This window comes from Lipophrys pholis (genome assembly GCF_963383615.2).
Source record: "Lipophrys pholis genome assembly, chromosome: 14".
NCBI lineage: Eukaryota > Metazoa > Chordata > Actinopteri > Blenniiformes > Blenniidae > Lipophrys > Lipophrys pholis.
Genome location: NC_137633.1, coordinates 20702294 through 20726164, shown reverse-complemented (window position 1 = coordinate 20726164; position 23871 = coordinate 20702294). Strand labels below are relative to the sequence as shown.

General features: G+C 43.1%; 1 protein-coding gene across 6 annotated transcripts; it reads left to right on the top strand.

Moving 5' to 3' along the window:
• Positions 1-271: 271 nt before the first annotated feature.
• aspg (asparaginase homolog) lies at positions 272-23240 on the top strand. Of its 6 annotated transcripts, none has more exons than XM_080479377.1 (18): positions 286-806; positions 5884-6007; positions 6772-6807; positions 9498-9609; positions 10557-10682; positions 10786-10869; positions 12527-12653; positions 12769-12881; positions 14390-14575; positions 14657-14770; positions 14849-14968; positions 15052-15147; positions 16537-16700; positions 18503-18589; positions 19041-19140; positions 20284-20349; positions 20472-20510; positions 21710-23240. In XM_080479377.1, exons 1-18 carry the CDS (start codon positions 539-541, stop codon positions 21749-21751), a joined length of 2004 nt encoding a protein of 667 aa, XP_080335503.1. In that variant the 5' UTR covers positions 286-538; the 3' UTR covers positions 21752-23240. The 6 variants fall into 6 exon arrangements, with proteins under 6 accessions (XP_080335504.1, XP_080335506.1, XP_080335508.1 ...); XM_080479379.1 differs by having other exon boundaries at positions 21651-23240; XM_080479378.1 differs by lacking the exon at positions 6772-6807 and having other exon boundaries at positions 272-806.
• Positions 23241-23871: the final 631 nt, after the last annotated feature.

Here is a 23871-nt window from a genome sequence, read left to right as displayed (position 1 = left end):
GTAGGGAAAAATTAATTTAATCCTGTTTGTAATAAAGCTGAAACATAAAATATGAAGTGCTCTGAATACTTTCTGTGTACAAATACATACATACATACATGCAAACCAATGTATGAATGCACGCAGACAAAAACATAACCTTCCTCCCAATGTTTGTTGGAGAAGGTACAAAGTTCTACAAATACCCCAGAAAATACAGTAATCTGAGTACATATACTTCGTTACTCTCCCCATACGGTCCTTTGGGCCACGCCCACACCGGTGACGTCTCGGAGAACGCTTCCCGGACTTCTCAAGCGTGAGTGGACAGAGGAGTGTCGGTCTTTCTAGGGCCGCAAATTGAAACATTTCTGGTGGAAATGCGACGGTTCCGCCCTCCGGTTCTCGCTTCACGCTTCACCCTGAGGATGGAAGTTGCGGTGTGTGTATATAAAGCCGGGGGGCAGCCGTTGTGAGCCACACTTGAAGACCACCGTGTTTTCATCACTTTTCTTAAAGGCGCCGCAGCAGCAGCGGCAGCAGACTCGTCCAAGGTATCATGGCGGCGCTGTCCTCCTCCACCACCCCCTCCACCAGCATGACATCCTTCGCCCGGGCTCTGTCCCAGGCCAGCCTGGACCCCGTCGTGGTGAACGGGGTCGTCCCGTCGCGGAGCCTCCACCTGCACCCATGCAGACGGAGGCAGCTGTCGAGCTGTAGCTCGCTGGAAGCTCTGGACCAGGTGGCGTCCCCCAGCGTCGCCGAGGTGCGGGTCCTGGTCATCAACACCGGGGGGACCATCGGCATGACGCTGGACAACGAACACGGTAGATATCCCTACCCCTTCCACTCTACAGTTAAACCGTCTCAATGTTGCTCAGCCATGTTTGTTTTCCCTGTATTTATTCTATAAACACGAGGCAGGGAGCACAACCTGCGTGACGACAGCAGACACGTGCGTCCCAAAATAATCCCTCAGGCAGATTTACACGCAGCAGAGAGGGAGCGATCCAGGCATGGGGGAGATTACACTCATACACTCATCAACAACATGTGTGAGGAGCCATTATTCCAGCTGTCAGGTTGTTTCCTCCAGCTGAACTTTCCGGGGACCCGCGTATGTCAACATGTGACGTCCTGATGCAGCCTCCCTCAATGAATAACTCGATGTTGACAAGTTGTTGGGCAAACTCTTCTATGTGTGGTGACTTTCTGGCGTCCCAAGAGAGGCCAGGCTTTAACACGATCTCAAAGCAGGTTTAATCCAAATGCACAATTCAGAAGAAACCCGAGAGGAGATGAAACGAATGAGTTCACACTTAAAAAAAAAAAAAAAAGCAGAATATATACAAAAGTCTGTGTGTTTTGTGAAAATCTACATCAGACATGTTCAACCAGTGGTCTGCAGGCAACATGAGGCTCTCAGATGACTGTTTTGAGCCCCTTAAGGTAATTCTAATAGAAACTAATATAATCCTTTATTTGTCCCACAATAGGGGAATTCACATTGTTGGAAGAGGACAGTAATAATAGAGTAGCAAGAGATTACAAACAGTAATAAGTGTTAACAATGCCATAAAAACAATATAATAACTGTGACAATATTTCATTCAAACTTTTCAAGTTGTGATGACTTTCTAAAGTTTCAGGAGGTCCAAATTTTAACATGATCTCCAAACCAAGGTTTTGATTGTCTGTTCTGTTACAAAAGTATGTGGGCAGGAAGGTTATTCCACAGCTGAGCGGTGTAGGAACTAAAAGCTGCTTCACCTTGTTTCTTCTTACTCTGAGAACACTTAGTATCTCCCATTCTATATGAGTCAGACACAGAGAAATGGCAGCCTGTGGGCAACAACTTGAATCTAACCCACGTCCAGTGTAAAACATGTGCAACAATATTAAAGAAATGTAAATTCAAACACGTCATCCGTGCCAAAAGCAACGCTGCTGCCGCAGCCAGGGAGGAATGCTGGCAGGAAGTTCCAGATTCTGTTAAATGTAACTTTGTGAGATCATGCACAATTAATTCTATCGCACAATCTACATGGACAACACTGTGATCACTCAATTTCACTTTATAACATCACAGATGTTTCAGGCAGAGCTTCCTCACTGCTCTTCCTAAATAGTTTATATTTTCCATTGAGTTGTTTTGAGACTTTGCCCCCACCGGGTTTTGTGTTGAAATATTGATTCCTCGCCGTGGCAGCATGAGTAGTTGTATGCCATAAATTCATGTTTCTGCCATGTATGACCATTATAATTACCTCATTATTTCAGATCAACCCTCGTGAAGAGAAATAACTTGGGAACAAGTGGAGAACAAGAAGAAAAACATCCTCTAAAGCGCTCAGTGACAAAGCTTTATTTTATTATTTCAACTGAATCGCGTCAGCCACTAAAAACTCTTTCTCTCCTATCGCTCCGGCCACGATTCGCACACCAATCAGGATCTTCAGGGAATGGGCACCTCAGTTTCCTGATTGGTCAGGAGGCGGAGCTTTGATGTTCCTCGCTCTCTCATCCAGAACGTAACCTGCTCCGGAGCAGAGTAGCTATTCAGCGTAAGTTATTGACTTGGTGAGAAGTGAACCTGCCTGGCAGTACGGAAAACCCAGGGATTACCCTGAAGTTACCCTATTAAAAGAAAACTACACTGCCTCAAGAGGAAACTGGGCTGTTTGTTGCCCCTGAACTCAAATATGTTTGAGACCACGGCTTTATGGGGAGAGCGGTCTGCACTTCTATAAGATCAGGATGGGTCATTTTGAATCGCCAGAGAACGATTGTAATTAATCTGAAGTGCATATTACAGGTGAATGCAAGTTCATTTCACAAACTTATTTTATTTAATCACCACTTGTAGTATTCATATACTGTATCCTTTTGGGTGAAGGGATTTTTCAAAATTTGGTTCTCGATTGTCGGGAGGAAGATTTTTTCCCACTTGACCTAAAACAAACAAACAAACAAACAGGGGAACACAAAGCTGAAGTATGTGAATACCAACATGGCTGTTGCGTATGTCCGTTGGCTTGGTCAGCCCGTCTTATCTGATGGAAATGACTTGTTATCAGCCGTCTGCAGAGCTTCATCTGAGGAAACATCTAAAACCTGCCGGCCAGGAGGTCTCCAGGAGCAGGGTCTGCAAACATTGACCCAACACACACACACACACACACACACACACACACACACACACACACACACACACACACACACACACACACACACACACACACACACACACACACACACACACACGCTCTGTTGCAGGCGCTGTAGTTTAATAGTGTACGTTCCGTGTGATGCGTCCGTATCGATCGGTTGTCCTGTCTGCCAGGCCGGAGACTAGAGGGAAATGTTTTGGCACCAACTTGTTTGGAAGTAGAATCAGTTTATCTTGGACTTTTAATGTGTTTACCTTTTATTGGCAGTAATGATTTGAGCTTCCCTTTACGTGTGTTTTTCAACAACAGTTTCTCTTTTTCTGTGAAGAAGTCAGAAATAATTGACATGATCTGCTGTTTTGATTCCTGCTAACTTGCATTTTTAATAAAAGGAGAGGAATATAACCATCATGTTGAAAATGCCTAACCCCTCAGAGGTGGAGAGACCTCTCATGGAGGGGACTTGAACCTTTCTTACCAGAGGATAATATTAAAGAACATGAAATGTTCCTAGTTTCCCCCTTTTTTCTCAGTTTCAAGTTGTTCATCTGAGACTGTGTTTCAAGTGAAACCGCATCGTTTTCATATTTACACAGAAACATTAACAATGTCTGTTCACACGCTGACAATGTAGTTTTCATGTTGGGCCACCAGTTGGAGCTGTTGTTTGTTTTTGTAATGAAACCACACACACATGCAACAGTGAACATTAACAATGGCCACGACACAGTCATTTACATGGACAGACGGCCAAGTTGGGTTTCTATAGCAGTTGACGCTCAAATATATTATATATTTATATATATATTATATAAAAATTGATAAAAGTATATATTTTTAATACAGGAAGATAATGAAATAAGATGTGTATTGAATATTGGAGAAAGGGTAGGATTAGATAAGTTTTACTTCCTCCTACCCTTTTCAGGCATTTCAATTTGATATAGGATGTAGGATGTATGTGTGTACTGTATGTATAGTCAAATATAGGCAACATGGCGAGGTTGGTAGAGCGGTCGTCTCCCAATCGGAAGATTGCATGTTCGATGTGCCTCTACATGCCAAAGTGTCCTTGGGCAAGACACTGAACCCCAAACTGCCTGGGTGAATGCAGTGTGAGTGAGTGAGTGGTGGTGGTGGTCGGAGAGGCCGATGGCAGCCTTGCTTCCGTCAGTCTGCCTCAGGGCGGCTGTGGCTACATACGTTCACCATTGAGTATGGAATGAATGAATAATGCAATGTAAAGTGTCTCTAAGTGTCAAGAAAAGTGCTATATAAAACCCATGCATATATATATATATATGTGTGTGTGTATGTATTGTCCATCTATTTGCACATGTGTAGAAGAACTATTTACTATGAACAAAGTGTGTATGCAGCAGCAGCAGCAGACTCTTCCAAGGCATCATGTTCAGTAAAATTGTAGAAACGGGTAAATGCAATTTTACTGAACATTTTGAGAACGACTCTCACAGTGGAACTTTGGAAGTCGTTCTCAAAATGTTGCGTTTTCAGTTGCTCCGACACTGATGGAAAAAATGCTTAATTGACTAAATATATAAATGGGTAAAACGGGTACCTTTAGCAGATAAATGTCTAAAACAGCTGAGACAGTTCAAAAAAAGTTAATTGTTACTATGACTTCAGTAGCTAACACATCTAAAACTGTCTGAATAGTTAAAAAAGAAAAGTGATGGTAAAAATTGGTTAATCGTCTAAAATGGCTAAAACTGTTATTATAATAATGATTGGCAATGACAAGTTTTTCTATTGTACCATCCATTATTATGAGGACAGAAAATAAATAAATTGTCTGAATGAATGTGTATTTATGTATTTATAAACTAGTTTACTTTCAGGGAGCAGGATAATTATAAAATGTGACTTTTAAGTATTGGAGGATTAAAGAAGTTTCACCTTTTCCTATTCAGACATGTTGAATCCAATGTGTTATGATAGATGATTTAGTTTTTATGTATGTATGTGTTATTTCTATAGACGATTTAAAAGGGTTTTATGTGTGTCTTTTTGTGTGTACGTGTGCGTGCACGTGTGTAAATAGGTGTATGTCTATATAGATAAATTCAAATGAGTATAAATAGATTTTGTTTTCTTTTTGTATGCTGTAAATGTTTTGTATAATGTAATGGTTAATTTAAACTTTTTTTAAAATCTAAATTAATATAACTTCCAATAGCTTAAAACAGTTAAAGAAAATATGAGTCTGAGTTAATAATTATTATTAATGTAACAATTAGTACCTAGTAAATTGCAGATATTTTAAAGGATTAATACATTTTGTTGCTGCAGATGAATGATAATTGTTGCAAGGTGCACAGAAACGTCTTTTGTTCTTAAACGCTGCAGTCCTATTTTCTGTCACGTCCTCAGATGAACGGATTAAACACTTTCTGGCTCATTTAAAAAGCTTCTATCAGCAGAAATGTTGAAGCTCCGAGAGCCGGACTGAGGTTTGAACTGGACCCTCGCTAGCAGAGCCACAGAAGGGATTTTTGGTGTTTGAATGACGGCTCATGATGGGGCTGAGCGGTGGGAGTCTCTCTCGCTCTCAAACAACAAAGTCATTCCTTAAAGGTCCCACTAGGGTTCAGTATAAGACTGATGCTGGGATGTAGAGCCGGCAGGGAATCTCTGGCTCTCACCTTCTCACGCTTAAAAAATAAATAAATAAATAAATAAAATCCCTCACTTCTTTCTATTTTCTGACCCACAGTTCTTGCCCCCAAGGCCAATGCGCTGGTGAACAGCCTGCGGAAGCTTCCCATCCTGCATGATGAGATGTACGCCCAGCAGACTGCGCTGTACGAGTACTATGGAGAAAACACTCTGGTGCTACCGTAAGTCCCCCCACTCTTTAAAGCGCCTCATTCCTCAGTGCACTCTGTAATAAACTACATCTGTATTTTCTGTGCAGAATTTGTCTGTTTCCAGATTAAAAAAATAAAAAAATGCAGAATGGACAATGACATTAGCAAACATGTCCTGTTATTTATTTATTCTAATCATTTTTTAATTGTATTTATACTTAATTTCATTGCATGTATGAGGAGCTTAAACCAAATTCTCATAACCCATGACGCTTCATATTAATCGAGTTCATAACGTTTGTTTTAAAGCAGGATTTCTGTGTTTTTCTCATTGTAAGATAATATTTTCAAGGGCTGTTGAGAACTCCTGGAAATAAGAATGTATAATATCCTGCAAATTCTTAAATTCTTTACATGTGCACCCATTTTAAATCATTTCTACTACACTCACATGAAATTAAGTTCTTGAAATGTGCCTTAAATGAAATTATTCCGCTTCGTGCTCAAGTTATTGCTTGTAATTGTAATTTATGGTCAAGAAATAAAAAGAAATGTCATGAACCCCAAACACCCCTTTCTTTCTCCTGTTGCCCCCCTTCAAAGCTCCCTGGCGCCCCCCAGGGGAGGCCAGCGCAACAGTTTGGACACCTCTCGTATGTAATATAACTGATCAGGGTTTTAGGGCGATTTCCCCACGAGGCTCATCCTGTGTGTTCCCTTAAATAACCTGAAGATGATTAATAGTTAACATAGACTTGATCCGATGTCACTAAACTGCGTTTGTGCCTTAACAGGAAGCAGCCGTCCAATCCCGAGCCACTGTTTCAGAGGTAGCCGCGTTAGCATGTCGTGTGCCTGCGCTGAGCTTCCAGCATGTTTTCAAGCCTCTTGCTTTCCAGGGTGTGTTTGCCAGACAGGAAATACATGTCGACGTGGCCTTTGGCAGTTGGAGAAAATGTCGCCTGAAGTATTTTTGTGTCTCCGACTCTCGACTGGCTGATGTGACGTGTGAGCCGGCTGCTTTCTGGAAGTGTAGCCGAGATAACCTGATACAGCAATAATAATAATAATAATAGACTGCTGGTGTTAGTGTGGAGTAGCGATAGTGGACAAAGTGTGTTGGTGAGAATAGGGGAGCTGCTCTCACCCTTTATTCAACGTTCTTCCTTCATGCTGAGAGCGTCTGAATGAATGTGTGGCACGTGGAGTGAATAGGAGGTGATTAAGTGCCACGCAGTCACAGGGCGTGTGAGCAGGTTGTCTGCTTCTGGTAGCTTCCTCCTCTTTTCTCTGTACATGTTTTAAACTGTTTCCATTCACTCGCTTGTGGAGTTTTACAGGTTTGATTACTCCTGTGAGGAACCGTCAACATTTGTATGAATAGCCATCCTCTGAGAGGATCTTTAATATTTAGCTTCTTTAAGAGCGTCTGTCAGCTCACTCACAAGCTGCGGCCGTGCACAATAAGGTCAAAGGTCAATCTGGCCCGAAAACAGGATGTTTGAGGATTTTGATGGATTGCGATGAAAGTTTTCACCACTCATTTTTAATGTTTTGCAATATTCGTAAAGTCAAGAGGCCCGGAAATCTGCACACAAATACAACTAATCTTTCAACTGTGAGGATTGTTATTAAATACTACAGTATAGAAATAAATATTCAATATTTTTTAAAGACTAATTGCATTCAAAGCACTTTTGTCACCCAAAAAATGAAATTTAAATGACAAAATGGTAAATAAATGCTGGAATTTTCTGAAAGTGTGGCTGCACTGCTTAAGATCTTTAAAGTACATTACATGGTGTAAATGTCATTTAAGAGCGAGCGAATTGCTTACTGGAGATGAAATACTCATGTGGGTGTGTGTCAGTTGTGTCCTCCTCTTCTGGACACACTGTTGATCATATACTATTATGTAGCCTGGGTCAAACACCGGCTTCAGAAGAGGGAATTAGTTTATTGATTTATTGAAAAGCTTTATTCATGTGATGCTGGGAGGCAGCGCCGCAAGGCTGTTGACTCCCCACCTCCTCTCTTCATCACACACACACACACACACACACACACACACACACACACACACACACACACACACACACACACACACACGCTATATTTCTATTTCTTAAGCTATGAGGCGTCTTAGCATGGGTATGCTAATACGTAGCCTTGTGTCTCCTCGGGCTACGAGAGATGAATAATTGGTGATTTGAATATTTTGTTTTCTTGTGGCACTTTGGCCTCGTGATTATCAACAACATATGTTGCGGGGTGTCGCGTGGACTGGAGGCTAATGAGAGGAGTGTGTGTAGGACCCCCTGTTGGACGGGCCGGGGGTCTGCGGCTCTTCCCCCCGCTGTTCCTTTCAGCGCCGGTCTGAGTCAGAGATATGGTAATATGGAGGGGAGTCCCCACCCCGTTTCTTTAAAGGCAGATTAAAAAGAAAATCTCTCCATGGCTGTTTAGCCAGTCACGCCGCCTTACGTTGGCTGCACAGTAGTTAAACTCCTCTCGGAGGCGACATAAATATGTATACATGCTCCCTTTTATCTGGAATAATAAAGAAACGCAGGATTTTGCCCTAACCCGAAATGAGCCCTGAAGGCGCATGAAATAATCCGCCCTTTGCTTCCTGGGGTCGCCTGTGTGTCTCATGTAGATATGAGTGTAGCTGCACAGGACAGAAATGTCTTACTGTTGTAAATAGAACGAGTTTTTAAAGTAACCCTGCAACTACACGGCTCCCTTTTATAGAACATATTCAGAGTCCAAGGGAGGTTTTGGCTGTTCAGACAGGAAGCCCAGCTTAAGGCCTCAATTTCACAACTTGTCTAGTGAAAGCACATTGTTTTCACGTTTTTGTTTGAGCAAAGTTTCGCGTTTACGCGACAACGTTTTGAACAACATGGAAATGCTGAAAATAATGTAGTTAGCATGTTGGGCCACTAATGGGTGCTGTTTTTTGTTATGAAACCACACGTGTGTAGAGAACAATCCTCTTTAAGATTGATGGTACGCGGACATTCGTATGGACAGACGACGGAGTTGGACTGAGGCTGCCATTGTTGAATTGTGTCCATCTACTGAGCATGTGCAGAAAAGCTATTTGCTACGGCCGTGGTGCTCATGCTCATTTTCCTGTTTCCAAGGAGTCGGAATGTTTTCACAAAATTGCGTTTCCAGTGGCTCTGAGCACCGTTGTCCTGCAAACTGACACCCAAAACCCAACGAAGGTTTTGCATTTTCACTTACAAATGTTGTCGTGTAAACGGGTCCTAATACTTGGTCACAATTCATAAAGACAGTTGAGCGTTCCCTTGGCCACTCTAATCACAACTTCATCCAACTGTGTTTCATGAAGATGAACCATAATGAGTCAAAGTGCAGATTATAATCCTGTGTCTGTGTTTGCTTTTTGTGTTTGTGGTTTGAACATTTGCACATGCATAGATAGAAGAAAAATCTCTAGTTTCTCTTTTTTCTGACTGAAACTCATCAATAAACTGCCTGTTCCTTGCAGGCAAAACAAAGGGAATAAGAGGATCATCTACACCATCCTGGAGTACAGCCCTTTGCTGGACTCGTCCAACATGACCACCGATGACTGGGGCAACATCGGGAAGGACATCGAGGTGCTTGATTGATTACGTTTAATCCATTTGCTGATCTGTTTCTCCAAAAGCGGCCATTACCAGTCTCAGAATGCCATGGCCCACTTTAAAATCAGAAATGTCTCATCGTCCAACTAGAACACAATCTCAGGCGAGACTAAGGGCGCATTTACATTTCCCGGTTTGATCCAGACCAGAGTTCTCTAATCGCCCGGACAACGTCATGCATTACAATTACAATTATGTTACAATTTCAACAAACATTGATCAGAGAGGAAGAAAAGCATGACGAAGAAGAAACCCGGCTCATTGATTGGTCCAGACTGAAAACAGAAATCCCGCCGTATTCTTGTAAACAGACCATCAAAATGCTACTAAAGTTTTGCGTTTTCACTTGAAAACGTTGTCATGTGACATAAATTTCGCCCGAAATGGGCTAATTCAATATGGTTACGTGTGCTAATGACAATAAGGTTCATACAAAACAAGAAGCAAAGCCATTATTCTAATCTCGAATGTTCATACGTTTTGTTGAAATCGGTTTCCCTCTCATATACAACGTTTAATACCAACGGGAAACAAACTTCGATTAAAAAAACGAAACATATTTCCAAATTTCTTTTCACTACTTGAGTCAAAATATGTATGTGTACATAATATTTAGTAAATTCAAACTGAATTACAAAATGGAATATTGAAAACTTATTGTAATTTACTTCTCACGGCCCACATTACGTTTAAAAGTATGTTGGAAGTCTTCAAAGGATAATGATAGTATTTCAAGGTATAGTCGGGGTGGAAATTGGAGTGTGTGATGAGATGAAAAACTCCCTTTGGTCTGTGAATCCCCTGGTTTGCTTGATTATTAGTACGATCTGCTATATTTTGCACTGGTTTAAACAGAGTTAGCATCAGTTAGTCCCAAAAGGATCCAATTCAGGTCTTCTTCCTTTTCTCTTTTCCTCCAGAAAAACTACGAGAACTTCGATGGATTTGTGATCCTTCACGGCACAGACACGATGGCGTACACAGCCTCCGCCCTGTCCTTCATGTGCGAACATCTGGGCAAACCGATCGTGCTCACTGGCTCCCAGGCAAGAGCCGGCGTCCCCGTCGCTCTGATCTCGTGGAACGAAGTGCGTCAGCAGACATTTTCTTCTCGGTCTGATGCTGAAGATGAGTCTCTTTGTTAATCAGGTGCCGATCTATGAGATGAGGAATGATGGCAGGGACAACCTCCTGGGCGCGCTGCTCATCGCCGGACAGTTTGTCATTCCTGAGGTGAGGGGGGGGGACGTTACAACACACTGCTATTCAATCGCATGCTGCATTTATTGCACTGTCAGCTAAATGTGATTAATTTGTTGATATTAGGACACTTTGGAGTGTCCTAACATGTTGGACTGATATTTCAGTTTCATTATTAGGATTATTCATCATATCAATTTTCTTTCTGTATATTTTCTGGTGTGGTCGTATTTGAAATAACTAAACTACAATCGTGGGGTGAAAAGCTCTAAACGTCATGCCAGACTGTTCAATTAAATTTCATTCAATTGTATTTCTAACACGCCGATAACGACACAGTTATCTGAATACACTTTTACAGAGAAAACCCAACAATTCCCCATACCAAAGTAAAAGAGGCAGTGGAAAGGAAAAACTCCCTTTTAACAGGACAGAGACGGGAGTATAAGGGCCTGTTTCTGCTACGTTTTCAAGTGAAAACACAAAACTTTGGTTGTGTCTGGGGAGTTCGTTTACGCGACAACGGTTTAACTTATTGAAAATGCTCAGAGTCAGTCTCCATGTAAACAGTTGAAAACGCCCCGACTCATCGTGTAGACAGCAGAAACGCTACTTTTATAGTTAACTCACCATAAAAACAATCCAACTTGGTCGTGTGTTCATACGAATGTCCGTGTTCTCCCATTGTTAGTGTTTATAGCGTTTAGTGTAGTGTTTATTGTTCTTTGTATATGTGCGTGTGGTTTCATTAAAAAAAACAAAAAACGGCACCCACTAGTGGCCCACCATGAAAACTACATCATTTTCAGTCTTTCTGCCGTTTCCGTGCAAAACGTTGCTGTGCAAGCACGACACTTTTCTGAAACAAAGACTCAAAAACTATGTGTTTTCACTTGAAACATTGTGTAAATGGGTCCTAAGTGACATGTCATGGGGACACATTTCTATATGGAGAGTGAAAAATGAAAGACGATAAGATGGAGCCTGGTTGTTAAGAGCTTTGTAGGTTAAAATAAGAATTTTAAATTCTTTTCTAGATTTACCAGGAAGCCAATGAACAGAATCTGATGTTAATGTGATGGAGATTAAAGACATTTTAACCAGTTATTGAAAAAGGGACTTTCAATGATCCAGTCTAGAAGTAACAAATGCATGGATTTGTTTTCCAGTGTCACTCTGAGCCTTAACTCTTGGTTGAATGCAGAACATTCACATTATAAGATATCGTTTGCATCCATAGGCAATAAAGAGCAGAACTCTTTGAATGATCTAAATACTCTTTAGAGTCTGTGATGGTCATGTTACGGTTTAAAAATCATCTCCACTACAGTACATCAAAATGTTTGTTTTAATAAAATGATTTATAATCTGAACTGTCACTTGTTCCTTTTCATTCGGATTTCTTCATAAGAATTTAGATAGAAAAGACATATCTCCGAGAATAGCTTTGGATGTTTACATCAGAACGAACTGTGCAGCTCAAGAGCGGGCGTGAGCACTGCTGGCATGCAAAAAGAAACAAAGGGACTTAAATAACTTGTCTGATGAGCTGTGACTTCTTGATACTGAGCTACAATTACCAGACCAGGAAGAACACTGTCGGCCTACAACCAACATCCAAACTGTTTCTTTTCTCTGATCCACTGAAAAAACAGCCGCTTTAATAAAACTCTGCCGTCTCCCTGCTCAGGTCTGCCTGTACTTCTACAACAAGCTCTACCGAGGGAACCGCGTCACCAAGACAGATTCTGGCAGTTTCAACGCGTTCTCCTCCCCGAACCTGGCTCCCCTGGCCACGGCTGAAGTGGACATTACAAGTCGGTCACAAATCAGCTCTCGCTCCCTTTCTCTCTTTTTTTTCTTTCTTCTTTCTGTCTGCAGACTATAAACATTCAGTTTCCCTTGAATCCGTCCTCTCCCTCTCTCCTCCAGTCAACTGGGACACGGTGTGGAGGGCCAATACCACCTCGAAGTTCCGAGTCAGCACGGAGCTGAACCGGAACGTCGGCCTGCTCCGGCTCTTCCCGGGAATTACTGCTTCCACTGTGAGTCTGCCGGAGAAATTCAGTTTCTGTGCTGCTGGGGCAGAGTTTGAGATGTTTAATCTGTATTCACCAAATCTTCCGAGTTGTTTTACCTTGAAGCATGATCTTTGTGTATTTCTTCATTTCTGTCCTGTTGTCTTGAATCGAGTATCATTCTGTGATCTACAGCAGGGGTGTCAAGAAAGGAAGGAAAGAGGGAGGGAAGGAAGGGTTCTGTTTTAGACAGAAGTTCAATAACGACAATGGTGCAGGCAGAACGTAGTAATAAGGGGTTTATTAAGAAGTCCCATTTGGAGGAAACGCCTCGGTATTTGAGGCTATCAAACATTGCAAAGTTTGATCATATAATGAAAATGTTATTTATAGATCACATTTCATTCATAAAGTGCACCTCAAGGTGCTCCACAAAAGTGTTAAAGGTTGACTAAAGCAAATATAATGATAACACAGTCATTAGTAATATGCAGAAATGCATCACAATTAAATGAAACAAGTTTAAAGTGAATCAAATCAACTCAATACTGCCCCCGTTACTGGACAACCCAAATATGTTGAAGATGAATCAAGACCGAAAGTTTGAAATAGAGACAGAATTGTTTAGATTTTCCAGCCATGGAGGTTGAACTACTTTTGCTTCACATTGCATTAAAAAGTGCTTCAAGTTATGTTCTCCTCAGGTAACAGAGTGTTGTTTTGTCTAACTGCAATAAAATATAGTTAACTTTAATTTAATTGCGCTATTACCCGTCTTCTGTTACTCTCGCAGTCGTGTAAACCGCCATCATAGCTCAGGCCAGAGGAAGATGAGCCGGAGTTATGGGCCGTGTCCAATCGGCCTGTAAAGAGGGAGGCCTGGCGCCGCTACTGTAACATTTAGATGCACCTCCCCCTGCAGCGGCTGGCAGGAGAACGACTTTACTGTCTCAATCTGCTCCCGCCGCCCAACTCTGCTATCAAGGCTTTCTTCCGGCCCTTAACTGCCTTTATGAGGCTCGGGTTTGATGAGGCACCGGGCTCCCATGTGGCTGCCGACTCCGCCGCACCGCGGCCTCATTGGTAATCCGCGTCAGGCCTTTCGTGTCAAACTGCTTATCACATCAAAAAATACTGACTGAACCTGGCACTTTTAATGTCACCTTCTCCCCACATTTTACGGTAACTGCCGCGGACTTGCCAAGTGACTTTATGCTTGCTAACACCTTCAGATTAATTGCTCTCCTTCCTGCCGTTTCAGTCATCTGCCATTCTAGTCATATGCCATGGCTAATGATGTGGTATAGGGCCTCCTGGTGCCTGCCAGCCAACCAGTGACCGAGATACTGGTTGCAGAGGCAGCACCAGATGGGCTTTTAGGAGAGTGGATGCTCTCCTGCTTTAAATAGAAAGGAGTTGCAGGAAAAATAACTTGGAATACTAATTTCTTAATTTCAGCCCGCACAGTTGAGCAGCCAGTTTCAGTTTGCCGTAAATTGCTGTTGTTTATAAACGCGCTCGCATCATGTGTCCAGGTGAAAGCTTTCCTGCAGCCGCCAATGCAGGGGGTGGTCCTGGAGACCTACGGCAGCGGGAATGCCCCCGACAACCGCCCCGACCTTCTGGCGGAGCTGAAGAAGGCGACAGACGCAGGCGTCATCATCGTGAACTGCACGCAGTGTCTGAGAGGCAGCGTGTCCATGTCCTACGCCACTGGAAAGGTGCTGCTCATTGCACTGCGCTCGGTTTCCTTTAAAGCAAATATGAAATGACTGAATTCATGTTTGGTTTTTGTTTTCCAGGTGTTGATGGACGCTGGCCTGATAGCCGGCGGTGACATGACTCCAGAAGCCGCTCTGTCCAAACTGTCCTACGTGCTGGCGAAGACCGAGCTGGAACTGAACGCTAAGAAGAAGGTTTGTGTCTTTTATTCATGTGAGCGCGCCATCAGGACTTTTCTTTGTGTGACTTTCTTAGTGTGTGTCCCTGAGCAGATGATGGGTGAGAACCTGCGGGGTGAGATGGTCGCCGACCTGGCCGGAGCCAAACTGTGTCTGAGCGACAGTCACTTCATCCAGGTCATCGCCAAGTCTCTGAGCATCAGCTGCAAGGAGGTGAGGACTGAAAGCACCACATCTCAACCCACTTAACAGTCCGAACCTCTCCTGACATAAACACGCATCTGTGCCGTCTGAAGGAGCTGGAAGCTATCCGAGATGCGCTGACTCCACCGCTGTCATGTGCCGCTGCTAAGATTGGAGATGTCGAGGCCTTAGAAGCCCTGAAAGACATGGTGAGAAACCCTGTGCTTCGTATACAAACACAACTTTCAGTCTTCACCTGCTTTTGATTTCGAAGATCACAACATTTTAATTGTATTAACCTTTAAAGGGACATGTTACTGTAATGTCACTCTGGTAACTGATTATAACTATAAATATATTGTAGTTGGTAATAATTCTTAACAATTTCTCGTTGCATCGATAACGCTCGATAAGGCTACTTTTATCGAATGCTGCTGCTGCGCATGTGCACCACAGCCACAGCAAATAATTCTTCTGCACATGCTCAATAGATGGACAATAACAACAATGTTTCCTCCAGAGTGTCATGACTCCCAGTCCGTATTCTCCTGGGACTTGGTAGTTTTATAGCTGACATTCACTGTAATAACAATCCAACTTGGCCGTCTGTCCATAAGAACATCGGTGTACTCCCATTGTTAATTATGGCGTATTCTCTGCACATGTATTTTCATTACAAATATAAATGGCACCCACTAGCACTAGTTACCATTCCAGACTTTATCGAGCTTGCGTGACACTGTTTACGACAAACAGCTCAGGAATGTATTTGTTTAGCTCGCTCCTCGTGTTACACCTTTTGAAAACTCGACCTATCTCCTAACAATCAAACGTAAACCGAAACCCCCGAATTGAGCCTGTAGCTTTTTAGTGACATTATCCTCCGAACCAAAACACTGAACGAACACAAATTGACCAAAGTCATGTTTGATGTGTGGGGTGAGTGAACCTTTATCACTGAGGGATTGCCAACAAAGGCCAGAGTTGACGCATCAGAGACGGAGGCCGGACTGGTCGGACAGGCCTCACGGGGGCCCTGCAGTCACATGACTGTGTGTGTATGTGGATTGACCGGTATGTCGTCATTGCTTCGATTAGCCTCCAGTTTCTGAGGACGTGTTTAGCTCTCCTGCGTGTTGCTGCTCAAACAAAAGCTCCCATGTCGCTGCAGTGATTGTGAAATCCCCTGGTAACACTTTAATCCTCACTTGCGGTTGTAAGGATTTTGGACAAGATGAGCCATTAAAGATTTTAAAAGAGGACAAGTCAGAAACCCTTCTGTGCTTTCTGACTTGACAGCACAGGTCATAAACGAATGGTTTTCATTATCTAACAAGTCTCTTCCTGACACTGATGCTCCGCAATGTGACAGTGATGAAGCCACTAATAACAAGCGCCAGACTCTTAATAATAAATGCAACCCAGTGTGACTCATTGATGTGATTTTTTTTTTTTAGTAATGGAGGTCTTATTGAAGCGTTTAAAGCCGCGGGCAACACTTGACTAGTTCACAGTCACTTTGTCAGTTTTGGTCTTTTCTGCAGAGTTATGGGACATTTAAGCCTTGAACACAAATGAATGTTTCGTGTGCTGAACAGGGCAGTAACCTGTGTCTGGGGGACTATGACGGCCGGACCCCGCTGCACGTCGCAGCCTGCGAGGGCCACCTCAAAGTGGTGGAGTACCTCCTGAGTCACGGAGCATCTCTCCATGTTAAAGATCGCTACGGGGACACGCCCCTCTCCAATGCCATACGCTTCAGGTAAGTCGTTTGTGAACAGTGGGCTCTGTTGTTTTTGCCTGCATGCGGCCATCAGCGCGATCATGTCACTTCTAAAGTTGCAAGCACAACATTTCCAGAGCCCCTTCGGCCGTCTGCAGCCGTTGTTGATCCTCTCTGCCATCTGAGTGTTTCCTGAAAATATGCTGTTAATGTCTGCTGTCGAGGGGACGCCATTAAACCGGCAGCTGCAACGTGGGAAATGACAAGAACTGAGCCGCGGCTGTCAGGGGGGCAGAAACGGGTGGGGGGGGGGCAACTCCTAATGGGGTTTGGAGGACAGGCAATAATTACTAACTAATTAGGCTAATTGTCGTCAGACCGTTTAGATTGTGTTTATTTTTATCAAAGCTGTTGTTTTTTTTTTTTTTTTTTTTTACTGACATTGCACTAAGCGTCTGTCGCAGAATAGCCACGCTTTAATATTTCCACATTAGTGCTATGCTGAGCCTCAGGGTGAAAACGTTGTGTGTGTCAGAGCTGCGCCAAATGGCTGTTGTCCTATTTTAACGGTTGGCACTGCAAGTGTGGACTTGTTTCCTTTTGTGGCCGCACAGAGATGCAGTGGAGCACAAACACCTGCCGTTACACTTCTTACAACACACGGATCACCTCGAGCACGGGGTGGGGTGGGGTGGGGTGGGTGGCTGGGTGGGTGCAAACCCCTGTAAACTGACATCTTTATCTCCCAGTAGCTGAAAAAGTATTTAAAGAATGCAGCGAATGAGTCTGTTCACTGCTATTGACAGGATGAAGGTGAGATTAGGGTCCCAGACTGCTCAGGTTGGCTCAGGAAGGACATCCGGTGGGAAGAAAATGTCAAATCGTGCGTGCATATAACACAAGCAGCAGGAACGCATTTCATTTTCTCAATTTTTATCTTAATAAAGAATAAAAGCTTACGTTACCCACCAGCAGAAAAACTGCATGTGACATTGGAGACACAAAAGAAAGTGACGGAATATGAATGCGACCAACTGTCACTCCTCGTTTCCAATATTAAAGGATTAACATGAGCACCAGGGAGCAGAAAAATAGAGCTTTGGGTTCATATGCTAGTCATAACCGCGACTTCTAGGATTTCTGCAATACAAGATTCGCCAGTTTATCACACATTTGTAACAAGCAGTCACAGCACATTATTTTACATTTCAGAATCAGTTTACCACATTTTCCACCTTGAACTGCAAGATTAGAGTCTCCTAGAAAGATTCCCGTCATGCTGCCACAGTTAAAATACGTGACCATTTTAAAGAAAGCTTCACGAGGGTCTGCATGCAGCTCCAGACCCTCGGACTGGTGGAACTGGACTTTTCAGTTGCACTTTGTCACTAAACAATTCTCTCCACACTTGCCCATATAAGGAGAGACAGAAAGTGACAGAGAGAGAGAGAGAGAGCGACGTGGTGGAGTGAGTGCAGGGAGTGTCTTTGAACCAGTCCTACCAGCTCACTCCTAGTTTCACAGATCATCGATACAAGAAAACTCTGCAGGAAGTCCTAAATGTGGTTTTTTATTCATCTTTGCATGAAACTCAACATATACGCCTGAACAATTAATCCCGATTTAAGCTCTTATTCACTAAATGAGGCGATTAAATATCTGCAGAGTTGCTGGTGAAGGTGGTTTGTGGCAGTCGCTGTCCCTGCAGGTGACCTGTGTGGGCGGTTCGTTGCGGGGGATGTTGAACCTGTTCTTACTTGCCCGACAGCAACCACCGACTTTTTAATGAGTGCGTGGAGGTAAAAATATATCAAAATCAAGCTCGTCTTTGATTCACCCAGACACAAAGACGTGGTGAGACTCCTGCGGCGGACCGGAGCCCACCTGTCCAGAGACGAGTTCCAGGAAGCAGGAACCGAGCTGTGCAGGTGAGACTGAAGGAACAGAACAATAAAAACAAGGCAGGCCTTCAAACAAGCAGAGTGTGGGAGTTCCCGTTGCTCCGCCATCGACCCATCCTACATAGCTGACACAGGTACAACCTGTTGCCCCGCTGTTACACAAACCACAGGAATGCTCCCCGGCAGCATAGCTGCAGATCCGATCTGATAGACTTCCACCTTTCGCCTTGTCATGAGCGCGACGCACCGGCCGGCCTCCGTCAGTCATCCACACGAGACACACCACAGGTTCTCTCACGATCGTTCCAATTTTCAGTTTCAGGGCCACACCTTCTCATATGGTGCCATGTGGCACTTTTACAAAGTCGCAGCAAGCACCTGCAAACGTCGGCCATTTTTGATCTGTCGGCGGACGTGCCGACCCATCGTCCACCTCATCTTCACCGTCCATCTGTAATGAAATCCTTTCATGTGTTAGCCTGGCGGCCAGCGGCGACCTGGACGGACTGGAAGTCTGGAGCCTCGCCGGAGCAGACCTGAATAAATCCGGCTACGACGGGCAGACCCCCCATGATGTGGTAGGTTGGAGGGAGTTTGGTAGAAAATGTAATGAAAATTGTGAATCTCATAAACGCATAGTTTGTTCACAATCGAACATAAACAACATACAAGATGTCACCGTTTCACGAAGAATACGAGAAGGCCTTCCCTGTACCACCACTGAATGGTGGCGCCCGCATTAGCGTCACCAGTGTAACCTCATACAATCAGAAATGTAGGTTTATAAACTGCTGGTTGATCCCTCTCCTCTGTCCCTCTGTGATGGGCAGGACACACACAATGGCCCTGATTTCCAAAAAGATCTTTACATTGTGATTAATCTGACCTCAAAACAGTTCTCCATCTAGCTTCAGAACATTTTAAGACCGTTTGTGGATCATGTTCACGTTCATTTACCTACACCGAGAATTTAAAACGACAGTTTTTGTCAGAGATGACCTTTTCCTGATCTAAATAGTAAAGCAGTTTGAAGCAGCGTGACCTCGGTCAAAGGTTTTCTTGGTATTTAAAATGAATGAGGCTTAAAGGAGAGCACTGGATCAAATCACCAGATGTTTATTCACTTTTTCAACAAGAGGTTCATTAATGTAAGAGACATGCAGAGACATGTTCAATGAGAGTTTTGTTTAGTGATGCACCGATACCACTAATCCCGAGCTATTAGCCGATACCCAGTACTGATATGGGAAGTTATTAAATGCCTTTAAGCCTAATTCATACTCCATACGCAAGTGCTACACAAATGCTGGGATGTAATACTCGCTGGCTTGTATCAGGGATCTTTTTCGAGTACTCTGCAGTATTGGACCCGATACTGGTATCGGTATCGGTGCATCTCAAGTGAATTCTTTTTTCAATTAAATAAATTTTGCATCAGAGTAAAATCTGTCTGTTGTGATTTTTTAAGAAATCGGATTGGTGTGTGTCTACAACTTTGTCATCAGCATACAAGTCGACATATCGTAAGGTTTAATCACTAATGTCAATAAATGAATGAATATACAAGAGTTGAGTTCTCAGGTAAAACTTTGGCTTTGACTTCTTCCCATCATAAGGCTTCAACTTTGATCTGTGGACGATACAGTGGACTTCCATCAAATATAAAATGGGTTAATACATCCCACGGGGTTGTAAATTGTCCTCTTCCTCTTCTGCCACAGGCCAAAGGCATCGGTAACTGTCAGGTGGTGGATTATATCGAGCAGCTCCGGAGCAACACCATCCAGGTAAACACTTTATACTTTCCGTCTCCTGCTCCACATTTCTGATTGTCCTCCAGCAGCTTTCAGTCTCTGGGGTCTTAATTCTCCCGTCCCGACACTTAATTACATGTCTTGTTCGCTTGCAGAGAGGCTTTGGTGAAATTAATGACTATGATGATGATGAGGTAAATGAGATGAAGTGCATAACTGTAATTCCACACATTGTGCATGAGACCTCTCTTCCCTTTCGCATCCCTTCTCATGGTGGCTGCCCGAGTTCTCCTTTTCCTTCATGAACTTCACCTTCTTCCTCTTCTTCTATCCGTCCTGCTCAGGGTAGTGTGTTTCCTCTCCCGGCATGAGCTGCCGAAGAGACTTCCTGTCCAGCCGGATTGCTCACAAATCCACAACTTTCTCACAATAGCGTTGATCACCTCGTCCTCTCCGGGCTTGGTTTTCTATATTAATCATAAAACATGTGGAAGAGACTCCAAAACGAACCAGGAAGAGAGAAAAAGGGCTTTTTCTAACTTTATCTTTACTTTGTCTTGTGGGATGAAAACTGAAACCAAGATGCATTAAAAACACCTGTAAGGTGATTAGAAGCTACATTCTCTGTAGAATTTGTGTTTAGTGACAGTAACATTGAATTTAGGTCCTTGAATGCAGTGGCGTCTCAAAAACTAGAAGAACAATGAAAAATTCTTTATTGATATACATAATACACAAACTAAAAATACCTAATTGTCATAATTTTGGCCTTTAGTTAAAAAAAGCAAAATTGACTGATCTTATGAAATATTTCATGTTTCAGTTTTAAACTAGATAGAATTTCCATAGTTTGTTTTAGAATCACCTGTAAATATTAATGCCAAACAATCCTATTAGTTGCTGCTTCCAGTTCCTTAGTTTACACGACAAGGTCTTAAACTGAAAATGCAAAGCGTCTGTAGCGTGCTCTGTCGCCGTATCTACTGACATGATTTTCAAAAATGAAACGTGAAACATTTCTGAAACAAAGACGTAAAAACGATGCATTTTCACTTGAAACGTTGTCACGTAAACGAGGCCTCTGATGTTGAAGATTTAGCTTTTTTTTTTGTTGTTTCATTGTGTCATTTAATGAATATTCTACGTGTTAATGTAGCCGTAACAGGGAGATTTGAGGGACGAAGTAACTACTTGAATCCAAAATGATAATGACACACGAGTCAGAGCTTTTCTCATCAAATGTAATGTACCTGAATGCTTTTGATTCCACAGCATGTTTACGCCGGACTGACTTGTCTTTCTGTGTGTGTGTGTGTGTGTGTGTGTGTGAACAGTGGTAGTCCGCGGTGCCGACACACCGTATTAATCCTGTCGCTGTTGGTCACCACGGCAGGACGGAATGATCGTGTTCACCGCCGGCCCGGCAGGAAAGTGAGCGGACCGATAGTCCCAACTCCCCGACTCGTCTTCAACACGCCGCCCACTGTCCACCTCTTCGCTTTGTTTTTCAATGTCCGCACAATCCGCACAGTCCACGACGATTTCCCAACACAGCACAACATGTAACCACTTCCCTTCCTCTGGACGTGTGGCCGAAACGGCCGCACTCGATGTTTGTAAGAGGAAAACGTTTTCTATCTGTTACAAAAATAGATATTGGTCTGTTTCTCAAAGGACTGATTCAGGTAGCATTTTCTCCTTTTATGGCAATACACTGACGACACGTCGAAGTACAGGGTGCGTTCACAGATTGTCTATTTTTGTAGTCGGATACTCCAAAGTATAATCATCTTTATTCTTCTTTTATTTTTTAAAGCAAAGCTCAACAAAATGTGTCGCAATAATCGCCAGCTTTCTCAGGCCTCGTTTACACGACAACGTTTCAAGTGAAGATTCTTTGTTTTTGTGTTTTTGTGTTTTTTTTTTATAAAACTTTCACGTTTACATGGTGTCGGTTTGAAAACAAAGTAGTTCTGAGGTTGGGCCACTATTGGAAAACAGACACGAACAATTCGCCATAAACATTAACAATAGGCGTAAAGGGACAGACGAGGAAGTTGGATTGTTATTACAATGACTGTCAACTATAAAACTACCAAGTTCCAGGAGAATATTGACTGGAGAGTCAATGGGAGTGTTTCCCCCCGTTTCCATGGAGACGGAGAATTTTCAAGTTCCAACTTCGTAAGTTCCATTTCCAGTGGCTCTGAGCGCCGTCGTCGTGTAAACGAACCCCCAGAATACAAGGAAAGTTTTGCGTTTTCACTTGAAGACGTCGTCATGTAAAACGAGGCCTTAAGAAAAACAATAACACTCAATCACTTCCTCCGAATGGGAAACACTCACGCGTCAGTCAAGCACTTTTGAACTCTCAGCGTTGCAAAGGCAATCATGTCAACTGTCATGGATACACTGTACTCAGTGTTGTAACGTCAATAAAAGCTGCTGTCATAATGTGCAACCTTGAGGACCTCGTCCCACTTGGTTCTGCTCCAACAGGTTGGACAAAAACCTGCATTTCCCTCCAGGAGCCATCCGTCCTGTTTCTTCAGCAGCGATTGTCGAGCTGGAATTGTTGCATATCTTTCTCTGAAATGGAAAGGGGGAAATCCAGACTATTGTGAGAGGCAGATGGAGGCCTCGATGTGTTTGTTTTAAATGTTTTCATCTATTTTTTTTTGCACTTATGACTGATTTCAACTATCTTCACTTTTTATTGTGCAATGAATGTTGTTTCTTTTGGGTTCAATTAAGTCTCTTTAATTTTAATGTCTTTAAATGTGGGTTCAAATCCATTTTATTTACTTGAAATGTATCTTGATTCCTGTGCTGCTGTTGTCTTACTGCTGTATTGTATGTCCTATATAAAAAAAAATGTATGTATGTATGTAGGGGAAAAACAATAATAAATCTCGTTGTTGGACAAAACAATATCTTGTGTGATTACTAACATGTTGCACAAAAGCCCCTGAAACTCGCATGAAAAACCAGATTTCCCTTCAGCTAATTTCCATTAGTGAGCAGAGTTTCTGTGTTTTCTACACATTCATTGTGACTGATGGACTTTAAGAGAAAACACATGAAAGCTGATCCTAAAGCGCACGTATGAGGCGTCTGAATCAGAATTCAAACAGAAATCGCCTCTGAATCTGGAATGTTGCGGTGACTAAACACACAGCCGTTGCTGGTATTTGCTATCTTTGTCTGGAGGGAGGCTGCAGCGTCGGGCTCGTTCGCTGGTGGAACCCAGCTCATCCGGTCCGACCAGCATGACCCTCATTCCTGCCTGAATGAAAGGCTTGTATGAACCAAGCCCCAGAGCTCTATATAAAGAGCTCCTCACCGTGCAACCACTCAGTCTGGGCTGGGACGACACCAAGAAACACCTCCGCTAAAGGAAAAGAAGCCTCCTCCTGCAGGTAAGCCTTCAGATTGGGATTATTTCCTCCTGTGGATTTGCTCTGCAGCAGATTTAAGCTGTGAAATCTGCCCTCGCGGTGTGTTTCCGTGTGTTTTGTAGACTCTAACTCCAGCCACTGTTCTTCTTTCACCAGT

What these genes read in the sequence shown, in the direction of transcription:
- aspg (XM_080479377.1), top strand. Translation starts at nt 539, where the DNA reads ATGGCGGCGCTGTCCTCCTCCACCACCCCCTCCACCAGCATGACATCC. An exon ending in ACATCGGGAAGGACATCGAG is followed by an intron (nt 9,610 to 10,556) that starts GTGCTTGATTGA and finishes CTTTTCCTCCAG; the next exon opens with AAAAACTACGAGAACTTCGA. An exon ending in ATGACTATGATGATGATGAG is followed by an intron (nt 20,511 to 21,709) that starts GTAAATGAGATG and finishes TCACCACGGCAG; the next exon opens with GACGGAATGATCGTGTTCAC.